The 14,060-nt window shown below is 44.6% G+C and overlaps 1 protein-coding gene across 1 annotated transcript; it reads left to right on the forward strand.

Annotated features, from left to right (window-relative positions):
- The first annotated feature begins 4 nt into the window (after window positions 1–4).
- On the forward strand, window positions 5–8,804 carry EIF2B5 (eukaryotic translation initiation factor 2B subunit epsilon). The gene is made up of 16 exons (XM_055308349.1): window positions 5–261; window positions 1,258–1,382; window positions 2,421–2,606; window positions 2,703–2,880; window positions 3,149–3,229; window positions 3,446–3,523; window positions 3,793–4,105; window positions 5,093–5,238; window positions 5,450–5,591; window positions 5,714–5,815; window positions 6,193–6,300; window positions 6,490–6,580; window positions 6,887–7,010; window positions 7,597–7,722; window positions 8,133–8,243; window positions 8,395–8,804. Exons 1-16 carry the CDS (start codon window positions 67–69, stop codon window positions 8,452–8,454), a joined length of 2,166 nt encoding a protein of 721 aa, XP_055164324.1. The 5' UTR covers window positions 5–66; the 3' UTR covers window positions 8,455–8,804.
- The last annotated feature ends 5,256 nt before the right edge of the window (window positions 8,805–14,060 follow it).

Below are 14,060 nucleotides of genomic sequence, written 5' to 3' on the forward strand. Positions count from 1 at the left end.
GGCCCTTTTTGTCCCCTACTGCGAGCGGTGTCAGCTTCCGTGCGGAAGTGGCGGCCGTGAGGGAAGATGGCGGCGAACGTGCCCGCTGCAGTGGCTAGCCGGGCCAACAAGCGCAGCGGCCCCGGGCCGGGAGGCGGCGGCGGCGGAGGCGGTGGGGGAGTCAAAGGGGCGGAGGAGGAACCGCCGCCGCCCCTGCAAGCAGTTCTGGTGGCCGATGGCTTCAATCGCCGCTTCTTCCCCATCTCCAAGGACCAGCCTCGGGTGAGCGCCGCGCGCGGGAGCAGCCGGAGAGCCCGAAGGTGGCCGGGCTAGAGCAGGTTATTCTTTCGGCTGCCTAGTGAGGAGTGCTCTGGCGGATGGGCTCTCGTAGCACTGGCCACCTCAGGTTTGGAAGGCATGCAGAGGGCTAAATGTAGAAGCAGCTCTTGTGAGAAGCCTTCACACGGGGATGCAGTGCCTCAGAGGGAGGCCGTAATGCCTTTAATTATGCTGTGGAAAAGGAGATCCTTGGGTGAGTGGGAACAGCACGTCCTTTTGCCTGCAAAAGGGAGGCCGTATGCTTAAAAATAGAGCAGACCGGTCAACAGTCTGATCCCATAGTAACAGCTGTCTTGAGTCTCGATGGGTGTGCTTTTTTTTTTTCTTTCTTTCCAGGTTTTAATGACAGCCGATGCCATCTGTCAAAAGGAGGACAGAACAGGTTTAGTGGTTGGTTGCCAGCAGACCCCGTGTTGTCTAGATGCTGGGGGAACTGGAGGAGCTAGTTTTAGGGATTGCTGGGTCACTCAGGAGTCCCCAGTTCAGTCAGACGGGGAGCTGGATTAGGTCCGTGAAAAATCCTAACTCCCACTCCTCCCCAAAAACACCTAATAATGGTTGTTCATTTGGGACAAGTGATTGGAGTGGGTAGCCTCTGACTCCCCGTAGCAAAAGGTCAAGGGAGGAAATTTTATGGGGAAAATGGTTTTATCACTGCTTAAGTTTCTGGAGATATGATTGATTTTTAGCATTGTCCTTCGCCGAGGTGGCCTGCTGTTCTGTAGCAGCTATGTCCTGTGCTAAGCAAGTAGATTCCATGCTTTACTAGCTTCTCATGCCATGAGCATCAAAAGCAGGGGCCTGATTACTTTAACTTGCGAAGATAAAGTAGAACACTGGTAGGGAAGTGAAAATTGTGCTTAAGCGGAAGAAAGAGTAGTATCCAGAGGGCCTTCATCAATTCAAGACTTCAGACTTTTTTCTTCTCCTCCCCTCCAGGTCCTCTTGCCCCTGGCCAATGTGGCACTAATCGACTACACTCTGGAATTTCTGACTGCCACGGGTGTACAGGAAACCTTTGTCTTTTGTTGCTGGAAAGCTGTTCAAATCAAGGAACACTTACTGTAAGGCTCTGCAATTTTTCTTTCCATGTTTTGCCATTTTTTCCAGTTTCCTTAGGATGGTTGTAGCTAAATAAGGGGCAATTGTGAGGGGGAAAGATCTGTCTGTTTGGACTCCATCATAAAGACTAAGGGTCTTCTCTTCACTTATCAGAAGGTGAGCAGCTGGGGCATCCCGGGTGGCTCAGCGGTTTAGTGCCGCCTGCAGCCCAGGGCCTGATACTGGGGTTCCAGTATCGAGTCCCACATCAGGCTCCTGCGTGGAGCCTACTTCTCCCTCTGCCTGTGTCTCTGCCTCTCTCTCTGTGTGTCTCTCATGAATAAATAAATAAAATCTTTAAAAAAAGAAGAAGAAGAGCAGCAGCTAAAGTTGTAACAAAAATTAGAGAATAATATTTGGATTTTTTCTGAATCTCACTTATAAAGTTTGGTCCTATAGGTTTTGCTTTTATTTAATGGCTCCAGTATGGAAGTTATAATACTAACATCTTTCTTTTTCCACTGAGCTTCTAGATATTGAGCTCTTCCTCATCTTGTATTCCCAGTGCCCAGCTTAGTATAAAGCACATAATAAATATTTAACAAATGTTTGATGAAATCTTCTTGAAAAAGAGTGTGTATCAGGATTTATGGAAGTTCAGGGAAAAAAGACTAGGATATTAGCTTGATGTCCTTTGGACAGTTCCTAAATTTGGTTTGGACTTTGGATGGAGAGAAGGGGCATGGAAAGTGTGTTCCCAGGATATTTTGTATACTCTAAATCTCAGCAGGATATTGAATGCAAATCCATGTTAGGGAACAGGTTTCAGGGTTTGGAGAAGAAATAACCATGTTTCTCTAACCCATAAAACAATACTGGTGACACAGGATGCTGAAACCATTAATTATAGTTTACAAATCTCTTTGAAGTAGAAAATGCTGGCAGGAACCCAAAAAAAGCTATAAAGAAGGCGTGTGAATGTTGAATGGGTGAGAAAAATAAGGAAGCACTACATGATCTTTATGCCTGATTTGCTCGTTCCCCTCATCCCCTTCATTTAGGAAATCCAAGTGGTGCCGCCCTACATCCCTCAATGTGGTTCGAATAATTACGTCAGAATTATATCGATCACTGGGGGATGTTCTCCGTGATGTTGATGCTAAGGCCTTGGTGCGCTCTGACTTCCTTCTGGTGTATGGGGATGTCATCTCAAACATCAATATTACCAGAGCTCTGGAAGAACACAGGTCAGAATGGGAAGATGGTAGGGACAAAGGGTTTGTGACTAGCAGCAGAGCCCTAAGACTGCTATTTTGCTGCTGTCTCCCTCCTATCCTTTATAGATTGAGGCGGAAGCTAGAAAAAAATGTATCTGTCATGACAATGATCTTCAAAGAGTCATCCCCTAGCCACCCAACTCGTTGCCATGAGGATAATGTGGTAGTGGCTGTGGATAGTACCACAAACCGGGTTCTCCATTTCCAGAAGACCCAAGGCCTTCGACGGTTTTCTTTTCCTCTGGTGTGTGGGTATCTGGGGTCCTTGAAGTGGGAAAGTGACAGGCTTCAGCAGGAGACAGGTTAAAATCCTGGGTGGGCACCTGGGTGGCTCAGTCGGTTAAGCATCTGCCTTCGGCTCAGGGCATGATCCCAGGGTCCTTGGATCCTCCTCTGCTTAGCGGGAAGCCTGCTTCTCCCTCTGCCCCTCACCCTGTGCTCTCCCTCTCAAATAAATTTTTAAAATTTTTAAAATCTTTAAAAGAATAAAGTCCTATACCTTTTCCCCACAGAGTTTGTTCCAGGGCAGTAGAGATGGAGTAGAGATTCGCTATGATTTACTGGACTGTCATATCAGCATCTGCTCTCCTCAGGTGAGCTTTTCAGGGCCAGGGCTGCACATCCAAAGAGTAGAACTCTGAGTTCCACAGTAAAAAGTCGCTGTCATCCTGACTCCAGTATCCTTTTGGGAACCTTTTTGGGATTCTGGTCCTTGTCCAACCATCATAGCATCTGATAGATCTGTAGGGACTTATTTTTGTTTCCAGAGTATAGCACTCACCTTAGCCTCACCAAACGTCCTCCCACAGGTGGCTCAACTCTTTACAGACAACTTTGACTACCAAACTCGAGATGACTTTGTGCGAGGCCTGTTAGTGAATGAGGAGGTAAGAAAAGGCTCCCAGGCCTCTTTAGAAGAGGTCTGTGGTATTATCCCATGCTGATAACTTTTGGTCCCCTTTTGTGTTTTATTGAACCTTAGGATGAGGGAAAAGAACTGCAACAGAGAGGGAATGAAACCCAAAGAAAAATCTTGCCCATTTGACTATGACATTGAGGGGGAGAGGGTAACTTAAGTTTAGAAAAGAGTTGTACCTGAGTGTGTTCTTCCTCTTTTACTTGCTTCGGTGACCTCCCTTTTCTTCTCCCTATTCAGATTCTAGGGAACCAGATCCACATGCACGTGACAACTAAGGAATATGGTGCCCGGGTCACCAACCTGCACATGTATGCGGCAGTTTGTGCTGATGTCATCCGCCGATGGGTCTACCCTCTCACTCCAGAGGCGAATTTCACTGACAGCACAACCCAGAGCTGCACTCATTCCCGGCATAACATTTACCGAGGGCCTGAGGTCAGCCTGGGCCATGGCAGCATCCTAGAGGAAAATGTGCTTCTGGGCTCCGGTACTGTCATTGGCAGCAATTGCTATATCACCAACAGTGTCATTGGCCCTGGCTGCCACATTGGTGAGCACAGGTGGGGAAATCAGGATGATCTGGGAGCAGGAACCTACGGGACCCCAGATAAGGACACAGAAGGATAGTCCCTGAGAATAAGGAATAAGAGTGTCTGCCTTAATAAAGGAAGGAATGGGGATGTGAAATTTGTGGCCTATGGGCCTCTTATTGGGTGACTCTTCACATTCCAGAGTACCCTATTCACATTCAGGACCAAGTGGATACTTAACATGCAACAATAATATCTTTTTGGTGCACTGTAGTTTACAAAGGGCTTTGGCATACATTGTTTCATTTATCTTCACAAGGTTTTATTTATCTCTAGTTTATAGCCAAGTAAACAGGCTCAGAGGTTGTCTGCCTCAGGGTCAGGGTCATGGCTAATGAGAGGCAGTGCTAGGACTTGAATCTAAGTATTCTAAGTCCAGTGTTCTTTTTATTCAATCAAAGCTGTCTGGTTGGCTTCTTGGTAACTCACTTTGGTTATAAGAATGTGATGCTTCTGATGGAACTGTCCCTTTAAAAAATGAACAAGGAGAGGGGCGCCTGGCTGGCTCAGTTGGTAGAGGGGTTGTGAGTTCAAGCCCCATGTTGGATGTAGAGATTACTTAAAAATAAGTCTTTAAACAAATAAGTTAAAATGTATAAAAAGAGCTAGAGAGCTTTACTTCTACTTCTAGACATAGATATGATTCTAATAAGGTTTTTGAGCTGAAAGAGATCCTAGATATCTTGAAGGTTCTTAAGTTCTTAAGTCCAGTATACAGTCTTAAGTCCGGTATATAGTGATTATTGTAAACCTTGTGGAGGATGGTCCTGCTAAGCACTATTCTATTTTCAGGCTGGAATATAGAGAGGGAGAGGGTGTTTCTGATGGTTTGGGAGATAGAGTATCAGCTGGGTGGGAGCTGTGCTGTTACCAGTTAGCCCCATCCTCCAGGAATGGCTCTGATCTGGAACCCTGAGTGACCAGGAGTACTTCCTGTCCTGAGCCAGGTGATAACGTGGTGCTGGACCAGGCCTACCTGTGGCAGGGTGTCCAAGTGGCTGCTGGAGCACAGATTCATCAGTCTCTGCTCTGTGACAATGCTGAAGTCAAGGAACAAGTTACACTGAAGCCACGCTGTGTCCTTACTTCCCAGGTGAGACCTGCTCCGTACTTCATGAAGACTCCAAATTGAGCCAGAGAGGCCTTATGTCCACCCATGATCCAACCTGAATTGAGAGTTCAAATTCAGCAGATTCATTTGTCTTCAAGTTAGCATAGTAAAAATAGTCACTTTCATTATCAGGATGTATCTTTCCCCAACACATTAATGGAGCTGTGCCACCCACTCTTTTCGCATCCTCTAGGTGGTAGTGGGCCCAGACATCACGTTGCCTGAAGGCTCGGTGATCTCTTTGCACCCTCCAGATGCAGAGGAAGATGAGGATGATGGCCAGTTCAGTGATGATTCTGGGGCTAACCAAGAAAAGGAGAAAGTGAAGCTGAAAGGTGTGAGGCTAATCAGGTGTGGGGCATCTGTGTGTCTCTCTGCCCCATGAGAAAGCCAGTGTTTCCTCCTAGAGGGATTGTGCTTCTCTTGTGTGTTCATTTAAGATCAATGCCTTTGCCAGGTTATAATCCAGCAGAAGTTGGAGCTGCTGGCCAGGGCTACCTCTGGAAAGCTGAAGACCTAAACATAGAGGAGGAAGAGGAACTACATCAGAATCTATGGGGTAGGTTAGGCTTTATTCCTGTCACCTCCCGCCTATAAGTCCGATTTTTTTTTTTAAGATTTTTATTTATTTATTCATGAGAGACAGAGAGAGAAAGAGAGGCAAAGACACAGGCAGAGGGAGAAGCAGGCTCCATGCAGGGAGCCTGACATGGGACTGGATCCCAAGTCTCCAGGATCAGGCCCTGGACTGAAGGCAGCACTAAACCGCTGAGCCACCTGGGCTGCCCCTAAGTCCGAATATTTTGAAGAAAAGTGTATACTTCAGAATGTGACTACTTATTCATTACTTTATTCATTCAGACAGGGCAGATATGTTGCTCTCTGTCAACAGCTCTTTCTTTACTTTTCTTTTTTCTCACCTATATGGGTTCTCAGGACTCACGATCAACATGGAAGAAGAGAGTGAAACTGAAAGTGAGCAGAGTATGGATTCTGAGGAACTAGACAGCCGAGCAGGCTCCCCACAGATGGATGACATCAAAGGTGATTGGCCGGGGAGCAGTGTGCTAGGACAAAAGAAAAAAACCTTCAGTTCATTCTCTGTCTGGGTCAACTAGCCAAAGACTTGTGTTTCTCCCAGAAGGGTTTGGTATAAAGCATTAAGAACTAGAGAACTTAAAGCATTCTGGAGTGACATATTGGTTCATGAACTTATTCTTGCTTTGATTTTAGTATTCCAGAATGAAGTACTGGGAACACTACAGCGGGGCAAGGAGGAGAACATTTCTTGTGACAATCTAGTCCTAGAGATCAACTCTCTCAAGTAAGAGCAGCCCTCCCTCTTCTCTCCTCTGGGTAATCCCAGGCAGGTAGAGGTTCTCTCCTGTTTCTTTCCCAAATAGGAACCAATTCCTTTAACATCCCAAATGGACAAAGCCAGTAGCATTTGGAGCAAGGAGAGCATTAGGTTCTGGCCTCAGCACAGACTTCTCTCTTCCAAAGCCTTCTCCTTGCATGTTGTTCCATCCGCCTTCTTCCCGAGTGTCCTGCCAAAGTCATAGTCCTACAGTATGCTGAAATGGCCAGTGAAGGCTCTCGTGTTACCCCCCCCACCCCTGTCTCCCCACAGGTATGCCTACAACATAAGCCTAAAGGAGGTGATGCAGGTACTGAGCCACGTGGTCCTGGAGTTCCCCCTGCAACAAATGGATTCCCTGCTGGACCCAAACCGTTACTGTTCCCTGCTGCTTCCCGTGAGCAAAGATTGGGGCTGGGTACAAGGGATTGGCTGGAGGCAAATCCATGTCCTTGCCAGGTTTCACTTTAAGGGAAATACGGAGTAGAAGGTCTTATTGTGGGATTTGTTTCTTGTGGTTCCTTTCTCCTTGCCTCTGGGTGCAGATTGGGTAGTAGAGCAGGCTTGGCTGGTCCAGAGCAATCAAGTTAGGTTCATACTGAGTGCTCTTTGAAACTCCAGGATTCAGACCATTACTAGACCCCAAAGGTATGCCCAGAATAGACCTAGACTTTTATATTCTCTGACTGAAATGATTTGACCCAGAATGAGATCAACCTGTAGGCTGGTAATAGGTATTTTGAGGCAGCCTGTAGGATCTGACTCCCTTTCACTTTCCCTGGGAGATCTTTTCTTTTTCTGCCAACCTTGACCTCCAGCAGCTCCCAAGTCCCTCTGACATGATTCCTCAGGCCTGTATCATCTCCCCTCTTGTTTTCCTATATCCTAAAAGTCCCATATTTCCAATATTGACTTTCTTTGCTATCCGGATGTAGGTGCATGCTCAGGAATATATTGCAGCTCCCTTCTCCTTTCTTCCATAGCTGCTTAAGGCCTGGAGCCCTGTTTTTAGGAACTACATAAAGCGTGCAGCTGATCATTTGGAAGCATTGGCAGCCATTGAGGACTTCTTCCTGGAGCATGAAGCTCTTAGTACTTCCTTGGCCAAGGTGAATACCACCTCAAGCCCCATTGCCCTGGATTTCTTTTGAAACAGGCCTTGGGTACCTCCACGGAGACACAAAACAGGCTAACATGAATCCAGTATGGGATTTGATTAGTAGCACCATCCACCCCTATTATTGTGCTGATTGCTGCAATAATACAGCTTGGAGTCAGGCTAGTAAGGCAGCCTTTTGGAGATTATCTTGGAGACCCGACAATAATTCCAAAGGTTATACCAGTCCCAGTTGCAGAATGAAAAGCTCATTTTTATTTGTTTTAAGAGCAACTGCTTGGTGTTTTAAAGGAAGCTGATAGTCTGGTAGAGAGAAGTGCTAAGATCTTGACCCCTCTTCCTCTGTTATATCTTGCTGGATTCTGCAAGGTCCCTGAGATCTCTTCTGCTGGCCTTCGGCAGGTACTCATGGCTTTCTACCAGCTGGAGATCCTGGCTGAGGAAACAATCCTGAGCTGGTTCAGCCAAAAGGATATGACTGACAAGGGCCGGCAGTTGCGCAAGAACCAACAGGTGAGTCAGGCTGCCCTCCTGTCACCAAGGCAGTTGTCTGGTCCCGTGGTTCATAGGGAATGAAAGGCCTAGATTCTTTTCCAGCCTCTGTAGCTGTTAAAGCTACTTATATCCCCCTCCCTCAGTAGCTCTCCACTCTGCTTCCTTACAGCTGCAGAGGTTCATCCAGTGGCTAAAAGAGGCAGAAGAGGAGTCATCCGAAGATGACTGAAGTTGCACTGTCTGCTTCTCTTGGTGTAGTTGATAGCCCTCCTGGCTTCTGGTTGCCGAAGGATGAATGACTGCCATCTAAGCTGAGGCTTAAAGGAGCAGAGGCTGGAACTACAGTATTCGTCCTACCACCAGCAACCATGTGCCTCCCATCCTGCCCGGGGACTTGGGAAAAGGAAAGTTGGGCTGGAACAAAGCTCTGCCTAAGAAGGAGCAAGGCAGGCTCCGCAGTTAGAGGAAGCCTAGAGGAACAATTTTGTGCTCTGGCCTTCCCTCAGGGAACAGCAGAGAGCAGCTGGCCCTTTCTGCTGCTTGTATTTGTTAATATTAAAAAAGAGACAGGGGGATGTATTTGGTTTCTCTCCAACTATGACTGATCAGCTCTTGATGTAGGTGACCAGAAAGTTCTGAACCTGGCAGCATTTCCCGAACACCTGGGGGAGAGGGAGAAGTGGGGTGTTACGGCCACTAGGTGGTACTGTGGTCCCTTGCTAATTGACCTTTGCCATGGCTCATAGGGAATGAAAGGCCTAGATTCTTTTCCAGCCTCTGTGGATCAGTCCGTGGTCCTGGAGTGATGTGCCTGAGGCTATTTCCATAGAGAGTTCTAGTCCCAACACTTTCCTGCCGGAGGATGATGATCCAAGCATATGTAAAGTCCGTTACACTCCCTCACAGGGTCCAACTGCCACTCCCTCACATGCTTTGTCCAGTTGATCCAGTACTACTACCAGGGAAGCTGGGATGTTCAGATAAGAAAAATTTGCTTAAGGTCTCAAGATTCTTAAAAGGAGTAAAGCTAAGGACTTGAATCTCATGATCAAGAATTCTTTCTGTTTCAACATATTCAGTGTCACAGTGAAAAAAAATTGCCTCCAGAGGCAAATATAACGCCAAGCCAGCAATAGGTATCTCAAGAACAGAGGAAGATCCTATGAAATGGGCTTTCCCCTAATATTGAGAGAGTGCTTACCATATGGTAAGAATTTTGCTAAATACTTTTCATGTGTTTAGTTAGCCTTCACAGATGATGTAGGCCTTATCCCCATTTTCAGATGAGGAGCCTAAAGTTCAGAGATGTCCCATAACTGGTCATTGATTGAGCCATGCTGGAGTTCACCACTGTGCTGTATAGTCTCCTTTAACCTCAACTATGAGACCTGCCTTTCTGTCTCATCTTTCTTGGCTTTCTTGTCCTAAAACCCATATCCTATTGACACTTAAACCATGGCAGATGTTACTGTTAATAAGTGGCCCTCCTTGACATCACAGATAAAATGATTGCCATTGTTCATTTTAGTTGGGTAGAAAAGAGTAAGCTAAGGAAAATGATACTAAATTGTATTCAGGTGTGAAAGGCATTACTGAGTATTTCTAAAGTATTTCTAGAGTATTTCTTTATCTCATCTAATTTAGAATTTGGCTTAATTTACTTTTCTTATTCAGTAAATCTCAGTTTGTGCTTTTCAGATACAGGACCTAGAACCTAGAGGGGATATGAAGCTTTTGGCATGGCCTACTAGGAGCAATTAAATAGAAATGACTTATAAGGCACTTCTGATTTGTACCTAATGGGTGGCAGAGATCAGAGGTGGCCTATAAAACTTTTTAGAAGGAAGAGATTCCTTCCAGTGGAGTAATTGAGGAGACTTACAGGATTATGACACCTGAGTTGCCTAAAAGTAGAGGTAGAAGGGGACTTTAAAAGCAAAGCAAAAGATTTCCATATAAATATGGTACACTAAACATGTGGGGTTTTTTACTTTTTCCAAAAGCCCATTCAAATGCTAGTAAAGGAATCTTCAAAAAAAGTTCATGACTCAATAAGGAAAACCAGAGGTGATCCCAATGATTGAGAGACACTGACATTTTGGAAAATGAAAAATAAATGAGTCAAAGTTGACTTAACAGAGCATAATAAGATGGGTTCTATCTGCTGAGGTGACTAACAAGAAGCAAACCCAATGTGCCCTTTATTTATTTAAGATTTTATTTATTCTTGAGACAGTGAGGCAGAGACACAGGCAGAGGGAAAAGAATCTCCCTCCTTGCAGGGAGCCTAATGTGAGACTCCATCCCGGGTCTCCAGGATCAGGCCCTGGGCTGAAGGCGCGCTAAACTGCTGAGCCACCCGGGCTGCCCCAATGTGCTCCTTAAAACCCAGAATAGGTGTAGCAGAGCAGATAAGGATTGGTTGCTGACAACAGGGTTGGGTGGAGAGGAATCGGAGATCTATATAAGAGAAGGCCTCCCAGGTCTGCCTCATCTAATTTAGCCAGGTGATTACCCCCTACTCTCCTGCAAGAAGTGGGAGAATTAGTCTCTGGAGAAATGATAGGGAAGAAATTATCAAAGAAATATTTATGAAGGTTTCCTAAACTCAAAGGTATTGGGTTTTCAGACTGACAGAGTTCATGAGTCTAGTAGAATGAGTGAAATAGCCCCATGAAATTTCAGAGCCTCTGGACAAGAGCAGACATGGGGATGGGGGTTATCAGCTAGATTGGAAATGAGGGATTAAGTATATGAGGGCTCTGAAAATCAACAGATAGAGGCAAAAACAAACTGAAAAACGGGGAAAGCCTTTAAATACTTTTATTTTTTTATTTCCTCAAAACAAAAAAAGCATCTTTACCCCCCACTTGATTACCCTACAGTGAAATCTGTTAGTTAATAAGCCCTATACACAGGGGTACCTGGCTGGCTCAGTTGGTGGAGTTTGGGACTCTTGATCTTGGGGTTGTGAGTTCAAGCCCCACTTTGGGTAGAGAGATTACTTTAAATTTTTTTTTAATTTAAAAAAAAAAAAGCCCTGAACAAAGACAGAGCTTCCAATCAGCTGCTTAGTATCTCGCTCTTAAATGTGAATAGACTGGGCAGCCCTGGTGGCACAGCGGTTTAGCGCCGCCTGAAGCCCGGGGTGTGATCTCCCGGGGATCTCAATGCAGACTCGAGTCCCGCATCAGGCTTACTGCATGGAGCCTGTTTCTCTCTCTCTCTCTCTCTCTCTCTCTCTGAATAAATAAATCTTTAAAAAATATATTTTAAATAAATAAATGTGAATAGACTGCCAATGGCCATCAAACATTTGAGGAAACTTCCAACATGAAAGGTGAAGACCAAAACAAAACTGAAATCAAGGAAACAATGAGAAAATGGGGAGCTTTGTTAAAACCTCAGGGTGGGGGGAGCTATAATTATTCTCAAAACTCAAAGAGGGAAGATATTGTATCTGAAGAAAGTTCTATGAAAAGGGAGGACTAGGGATCCCTGGGTGGCGCAGCGGTTTGGCGCCTGCCTTTGGCCCAGGGCGCGATCCTGGAGACCCGGGGTCGAATCCCACGTCGGGCTCCCGGTGCATGGAGCCTGCTTCTCCCTCTGCCTGTGTCTCTGCCTCTCTCTCTCTGTGACTATCATAAATAAATAAAAATTAAAAAAAAAAGGGAGGACTAGATGACAAGGATTTTAGAAATTTAAATTATTTCCTACTGATAATTTGAGGAGTAGACAACTGAATAGGATGGAAACTATATCCATCATTATGTAGTTGAATTTTGAATTGTGAACATTTTACCTATCCAATTAGATAGAAGGAAGGTTGGAGATAATAAGAAAATCTCACAAAAGTACAGTTATTTAAAAATAAGGGGGGAAAGGGGCACCTGGTTGGCTCAGTGGTTGAGCATCTGCCTTCCACTCAGGTTGTGATCCGGGGTCCTAGATCGAGTACCACATCGGGCTCCCAGTAGGGAGCCTGCTTCTCCCTCTGCTTATGTCTGCCTCTCTCTCTGTGTCTCTCATGAATAAATAAAATATTTTTTAAAAATAAGAGGGAATAGATGGTAAAGGAGAAAAATAAGGATCAATCTAGAAGGTCCAACATCTAACGAGTCGTAAAAAGAACAGGGAAAATAGTAGTGATGTTATTAAATAATTCAAGGAAATACTGTTGAATTTCTAAATGGAAAGATCTCACCAAGTGCCTAGCATAGTAAATGAGCACCAAGACGCATCACCATGAAATTTTAGAGCCCCAGGAATAAAGAGAACTTACTAAAGACTTCCAGAGAGTAAAAACAAGCTATGTGCAAAGCGTTAGGAAAAATAGAGATAAAACTGACTGCTTAATAGCAACACTGGATGCTGGAAGACAATGTAGTGATACCTTCAAATTTTTGAAGGAAAATTACTTGGCAGTCATTTTCAGATTTGCAAGTTCTTGAAAGGGGTTTTATTTCCCGTGCTTCCAAAGTAAGCCACCATAAGTGTGCAAATGAATAAAATATCCGGGAAACAGGGATCCAACATAGTGGAGGTAAAGGGAGTTCTGAGGAGGATGCTGTCCCAGGATGACAGCTGTGCATAGGTGGAGACAGCCAATAGTGCAGACCAGAGCAAGAGAATGGAAGGCCCTAAGGGGGAAAAATGGTTGGATTATCGAATATATTTGGCTGTGTAAGCAAAATATGCATGGAAAACTATTAGATTATAAGACTTAATGGTAGATATACTATATGAAAAAGCAGAAGTAAAGCAATGATTAATGCCAGGAGAAACAAAAAGTTGTAAAAAGGAAGAATTTACTCATAGGCAAAATGTCAATACTAAAAACTATATTCGCTTAACCAAAAGTATGATTTTACTATTTTAAAAGTTTAGGGGGAGGTGGAAGAAAGATAAATCCATCAATCAAATTTGGAAATAAATATGCAATGTCCAGAATGCATAAATCAATAAATAGTATGAGGCTTAAAAATATGTATATACTGGCATGGTATGGAAAATGGAACAGAGAACTGCTGTTAAGAACTTTATTAATATGCACATATATTTAATTAAAAAAGTAAAGAGAAGGGTATGAAATGAAAATACACAAGGTATGTGCAGAGGCTAGCAAATAGGTTGATTTGCTGAAGTAAAAAATTTAGCCAGGATATAATGAAAAAATAGCTGTAGAGGCAGGTAGTTTAGATTATGGAGAGTTTTGAATATTCTAAGAATATTTGGAAAGCACTGGGGAGTGTGGAGATGTTTCTGAGCAGGAGAGTCTGGAAGAGGTACTTACTTTGAAAATGCTAATTTGGCAACAGTGTATAAAATGGAGGAGGAGGAGCCCACACTTGTTCCTGTGGCCTTAAAGGACCTATGTGGTCTGGTCCCAGCCTACCTCTCCAGCCTCATTCTACCACTATCACTATAGTCACAATGGCCTTCTTGTTCTTCAGATTGAGAGTTCATTCTTGCCTTGAGCCTTTATACTTGGCTGTGCCCTCTGCCTGGAATGCTTTTTCCTCCACACCAGACCTTCTTCTAGCTGCTTTTTTCCTTTTTTTTTTTTTTTTTAAGATTTTACTTATTTCAGAGAGAGAAGCAGACTCCCTGCTGACCAGGGAGCCCTACGTGCTTGAGGCTCCATCCTAGGACCCTGAGATCATGATCGTGACTTGACCCAAAGGTAGATGGTTAAGGGACCTAGCCACCCAGGTGCTCCTCTTTTTCCATTTTATGCCTTTGCTCAAATGGAAGAGGCTTTCTATAATCACCCATGGTTCTCTTCTCCTTTTTACTACCACATCACTCCATTTTATCTTTTTCATAGCGTTTGTC

Source organism: Nyctereutes procyonoides, unplaced genomic scaffold (assembly GCF_905146905.1).
Source record: "Nyctereutes procyonoides isolate TBG_1078 unplaced genomic scaffold, NYPRO_anot_genome, whole genome shotgun sequence".
NCBI lineage: Eukaryota > Metazoa > Chordata > Mammalia > Carnivora > Canidae > Nyctereutes > Nyctereutes procyonoides.